The sequence below is a fragment of the Propithecus coquereli genome, unplaced genomic scaffold (genome assembly GCF_000956105.1).
Source record: "Propithecus coquereli isolate 6110/MARCELLA unplaced genomic scaffold, Pcoq_1.0 Scaffold316, whole genome shotgun sequence".
In the NCBI taxonomy this organism is placed as follows: Eukaryota; Metazoa; Chordata; class Mammalia; order Primates; family Indriidae; genus Propithecus; species Propithecus coquereli.
The window spans coordinates 2,652,865-2,658,642 of NW_012148797.1; the positions used below are offsets into that span (position 1 = coordinate 2,652,865).

At 35.6% G+C, this 5,778-nt stretch overlaps 1 protein-coding gene across 1 annotated transcript in view; it reads right to left on the reverse strand.

Annotated features, from left to right (window-relative positions):
* NFYB (nuclear transcription factor Y, beta) overlaps nucleotides 1-5,778 on the reverse strand; it is a 39,243-nt gene that overhangs the window by 3,447 nt on the left and 30,018 nt on the right. Inside the window, exons 3-5 of the mRNA XM_012650251.1 lie at nucleotides 4,459-4,552; nucleotides 2,870-3,000; nucleotides 551-759 (exon numbers count right to left, since the gene is read on the reverse strand). Of these exons, the coding sequence (XP_012505705.1) occupies nucleotides 551-759; nucleotides 2,870-3,000; nucleotides 4,459-4,552 (434 nt within the window). The remainder of the gene's footprint in view (nucleotides 1-550; nucleotides 760-2,869; nucleotides 3,001-4,458; nucleotides 4,553-5,778) is intronic.

Genomic DNA, 5,778 nt, shown 5'->3' on the forward strand with positions numbered 1-5,778 from the left:
AACTCCTGAGCTCAAACAATCCACCCGCCTCGGCCTCCCAGAGTGCTAGGATTACAGGCGTGAGCCACCGCGCCTGGCCTATAACTTCTTCTTATCTCAAAGGCCCCAAGCTTAGCAATGCTACCTCTTTTAAATTAACAACAATAATAGCAATAAGTAACATTATTGAGCATTGAACATTATTTACTTGGTCCTCTCAATTCTGTGACATAGGTACTATTAGCCTCACTTTACAAATGAAGAAAGCAAGTCCTAAAGTGCTTAAATAATCTGCACCAGGTCACAGACTTTGCATGTAGTGGAACTGGGACTCCACCTCCAGGAAGTCTGAATCCAGAGTTCATGCTCTTAACCATTATATAACTGTGCTGTAGTTAGTAATAAACAAAGGAAGGAAGAAAGGACTTACTATATAAGTACTGTAATATAAGTAATTAAATACTTCTGAGTATTACATAATTTGTTACAAAATGAATTTTTTAAACAAATAATATATTTAAAAGTTACAGTGAATAGTGTCTCTGATCTTCTTAAAAGCATAATGGGAGACATTTTATTTACCTCTCTGAATTTCTGAAGGTATAATTTCAGAGGTTCCACATAACTGTCGAAGCCTAAGGTAGACATGGCAAAGAGAATATCCTCTCCATTGATTGTTTTCCGTTTCTCTTGATGGCATCTTTCACTGGCTTCAGATGTTATAAAGCTGATGAACTCACTTACACATTCTTGAACACATTCTTTGGCATCTTTTGCAATCTGAGGAGAAAAACCCTAGGTAAATTTGCAGGGAATATAACCATCACCTTCCTAACAACCTGCAAAAATAAAAGGCTATTCAGAAGAACACATCTTTCAGTTTATGACGTAATCTTTAATCTCTGATATACATGCTAATAACATTAACACAATGTTGGCTATCAAAATTCCAATCCTGAGTCATAATAAAAACCTGAATACATGAGAGAGAAGTTTTGACAACTATTCACAGAAAACGAATATAATTTAGATATAAAAGAGCAATCACTGAATGTTCCTACCACCCCAGACAAAATGTAAACTCCTACTAACCAAGTGCCCCTGGAAAATCAGTCCCATTGTCTATACACCATGGGCTACAGACATAGGTACCACTTCTCTACTCTAGCATTTTGTGAATAAGAACACCAGAAAATAAAGAACAAAAAAACAAAATAAAAACTTAAAAACTAAATTCATGTAAGGCTTAGAAAAAGAGTGAAATAAGAACATATGGTAACGTTTTGACTTTTTATTATTGAGGATATCAGGTACAGGTTTTGAGTTTACTGAAAAGCCTGCCCAAGAAGCATGTACCTGCCACCTGATTATATTTAAAAACATTTCTTCCCTTAAGGGTCTGGGGTCTGAAAGTCAAACTCTAATGGACTGATGCAATTCCAGAGACACTTAGAACAGGAACACCACTCAAAATCCTTGCTACAACACACTGTCTTTCACCTCCATGCCTAGTTTACATACTGTAGAAAGTAAACAAGAGTTGCATAAATGCAGTCAAGCAAGAGAATATAATGTGAGCCACATATATAATTTTAGATTTTCTAGTAGCCATGTTAGAAAAAAGAAACAAGTAAAATTCATTTTAATAATATATTCTACTTAACCCAATATTTCCAAATTATTATCATTTAAACATAGAATCAATTATAAAATGAGATATTTTAATTCTTTTCTTCATACTAAACCTTCAAAATCTGGTGTGCTTTGTATTTACAGCACATCTCGATTCACACTAGCCACACGTCGAGTATTCCACAGCACGTGGCTAGTGGCTACACAACTGCACAGTGCAGGCCTTAGCCTGTGTGAAGCAATAATCAGCAGTTATACTTCCGTTCCCTTAAAACGTAAGGAGGACTTCTCATATCGGAAATTCAGGCTTAGTGGTGTATTTTAATAGTATCTTTATTTGTAAGCCTTTTCATAAGTACTTTTATAAGCTATAATAAAATAACAGAAAGGTTACTATGCAATATAAAACAATATAAAAAGCGTGACTTTTCAGACCAAGTGATAGAGTAGTGACAATGAGCTTTTAAAAGTTGTTCTAAGACAAAACCACTTAAAAAAATCGGACCAGTTGAAATGTTAATATTTCTAATTATGTAAAAATAGCTATTTCAGGCCGGGCGCGGTGGCTCACGCCTGTAATCCTAGCTCTCTGGGAGGCCGAGGCGGGCGGATTGTTTGAGCTCAGGAGTTCGAAACCAGCCTGAGCAAGAGCGAGACCCCGTCTCTACTAAAAATAGAAAGAAATTAATTGGACAACTAAAAATATATAGAGAAATTAGCCGGGCATGGTGGCGCATGCCTGTAGTCCCAGCTACTCGGGAGGCTGAGGCAGGAGGATCGCTTGAGCCCAGGAGTTTGAGGTTGCTGTGAGCTAAGATGACGCCACGGCACTCTAGCCCGGGCAACACAGTGAGACTCTGTCTCAAAAAAAAAAAAATAGCTATTTCCAAATACCAGGATTTTTTGAGAACATCCTCACCACACCTTTATCAGCTCAATATGACCTAAATTTGCTGCAACATTAGAGAAATTACAACTTCTGTGCCCAAACCTGATAGGTCTGATGATGTACCTACTTTTAAAAAGATTTTTTATTCTATTTTATCTGTTTCTGATAAGTGGGGGATAGGGAGCTTTTGGGGACTAAGAACTGAAAATGAAACACTGTTCAGTCACTGAATATGTAGAAATGAAAGAAATATTTGATTTGCTGAAAGGCTGAATGATGGAAATCAACAGCTAATTGTATTCTTTCACTATATAGTCACGGTTTTACAGTTCCCCCAAAAAATCTAGTTAAATTTCTCCTCTATGTTACCTTTCCTGTTTGAGGTATGGCATTTTTCATTATCCTAGCCACATTTGCAATTGGGAGATATATATCTTGTTCTCTAAAACTTTCTTTTGAACCATTTGTGTCTTCATGATCATTCATGCTGTCCTCAGTATCTAAAGAAATAAAAATATTTAAGTTTAAACATTCTTATAATTTTTATTTCAAGATAGAAAAGACTACCCAAAACTACCTAGAATAACATTCTGGTTTCCTTCCTAATCCTTTTTAGGGATTAGGATAAAAATTCCTTTCACAATTTTCACAGGGCCAGAACTAAACTTATTCATTAATTTCAAACCCACTGCCTCAAATTCTTTTATCTTCAACTATGCCTTCTAAAATCCTACCTACCCATTCTCCAAAAAGCTCAAATAAGATCTCCAAGAGTACCCTCAAAAGTGATCTTTCATTTCATCAAATACTACAAGTGCTTCTCTGTGCCCTGGCTCTGACACATCCTGTAACTCTTTTTAATTCTCATTTCCCCTATTAGATTTTTGCTCCTTGTTGCAGGGATCCGCTTTGTGTTTCCTAGGAATGGGTATAGCACCTTCCACAGAGCAGGTGTTCACAAATATTTATTGTGTGACTTAGCTATAAAACTTACTTACAGATGGTAACCTATGGCTCCTTGAATATTGCTAGATTGCAAGGTTATATGTTTATCCAAAGCCAAGTTTATATAAAATTCTATATAGAATAGAAAAAGTAGAATTGAATATTACTGACCCAGTTGGATTACTAATGTAGTAACTAGTTTTTCAACAAAGCTACAGTAGAGATCCAACTAGTCTTACAAAAAGTGAATTTTCACATTATATAGATTTAGATATAACTGGAGCTTTCAAAGTACCAGTAACATCCTTTTATGACCAAATGCAGTATCTTGTAAACTTCCCACTCTTTATATGTACTAAATATATAAGCAAGAAACTTAATTCAATTTACATTTTTATGTGTTTAAAATGATGTTATCGAAACTAATTTACTTGAATATCATTTTCAGGATGAAATAACCAATGCCCCCCCATCCCCCATGGGTGCCTTCTAAAAAATATATCTAAATTTTTTTATAATTTTACAAATCAAAATGCCACAAAAGTAAATTATTTTTCATAGGCCAACATAATACTGCCATTCTAATACCTGACATAGTTCAAAGTTAATACTGAATGAAAAACAAAATTAAGTCTGTACGTAAGTATGAGAAATATAATAGCTAGCTATTTAACTTGCCCTCTGAAGAACTATTTCACTTACTGTATCAATTGATTAAGAATGTCTCATATTTAGTACTTAAATAGGAAATCAGTAACAAATTTTAAATTTTTTTAAAAGAAACTGTACAAGTTTTTTAAAAAGGCATACTTTTACAATAAAGTTCTTTTCTAGGATTCATTACTCTTTTGAATACTATTTCTAGTAAAAATAACATGGAATGCCTTTTTAGACACAAGATTGCTGCTAATTTTCCTGTAAAGACAAAAGTAACCTAGAACATTATATTAATAAAGTTTCCACTTTCTAACTTGTTTCTACTTGTGAATTTGGTTCTAATTGTGGCTTCTTACCATCATGAGGCTGTATAACATAATGACTTCCTCCAATGTAGTCTGCAGAGATGCCTAGTTGAGAAGCATCTGTTGTAGAACTGTCACCATCCATCTATGAGGAAAAACAGCTTTTCAGTACTCTTCAATAAAAGTTGTACTAACAGAATGGAGTCAATGCTCACAAACTGTCATAGGATGAGTCAATTACATTTTTCATAGCCTTAGCTTACTAAAAGAAAACATTTATATTTCTTGATTTGGAAACTTTTCCATAATTTGCCAACTATTCAAGATTTCCCTATCCATCTTCCATAAGTGAAAAGAATAAGACCAACAGGGAAACAAAATAAGGAAATGAAACTAAAACATATGCCTTTCTTTTCGACTACATAGTCTTCAAATATAGTACATACAAACAACCTTGACTTACAACCTAATTTATCCCTAGAATGACAATCAAAGCCAAAATCAGCTTAGTAAAGTCAGGTGCAGTGGCGTGTGCCTGTAATCTCAGCTACTTGGGAGGCTGAGGCAGGAGAATCGCTTAAGCTCAGGAGTTTGAGACCAGCCTAGGCAACACAGTGAGACCCTGTCTCTTTAAAAACAAAAATCAGTTTAGTAGTCAAATGGAAATCACTTATACCATCACTTCAGGCTCTCCTGCTAAAGCCTGATTTTCCTATGCAAACCCTTTTCCTCCTGCTTCAAACTTTCTTTGCTGTCCCACAGAAATTCCAAAATAGATGACGTCTCTGCTCAAACTGTTGCTTGGTACAGGAAGCACGTGGGTCCCCTGCACAGTTCCATACCCATGCAACCCAAAAGTACACCCACGTTTTGAATGGGCCCACTCCCTCTGATTCTAGTCAAAGGCTATTTTTCTCTTCCCCTTACCCCTCAAAATTTTACATTCTTTAAAGAAAAAAGGAGGGGTCAGAGAGATTAGAGATCTGCATATAAAGATAGGAAAATTATAACCATAGACAAGAGAGTTAAAGTGACTATTTTCAAAGAAGTCTGCCTAATTAACTTTGCTGAGAGCTAAAATAATTCTGAGGGAAAACCAAGAAAAAAGTAAATCATAAGCCCTGAAAGGGCTCCATTCAATTTCACCAATATGTCAAATCCAGGAAGACCTGCTTTGCAAATACTATTAATACCATTCAAAATAGGGGACTGGCTATCTGTGAGTAAAAAATTTAAAATGTATTATCTGAATAAAAAGTGCAGCAAAAATTAAGTGTAGGCCGACTGCGGTGGCTCACGCCTGTAATCCTAGCACTCTGGGAGGCCGAGGCGGGCGGATTGTTTGAGCTCAGGAGTTCGAGACCAGCCTGA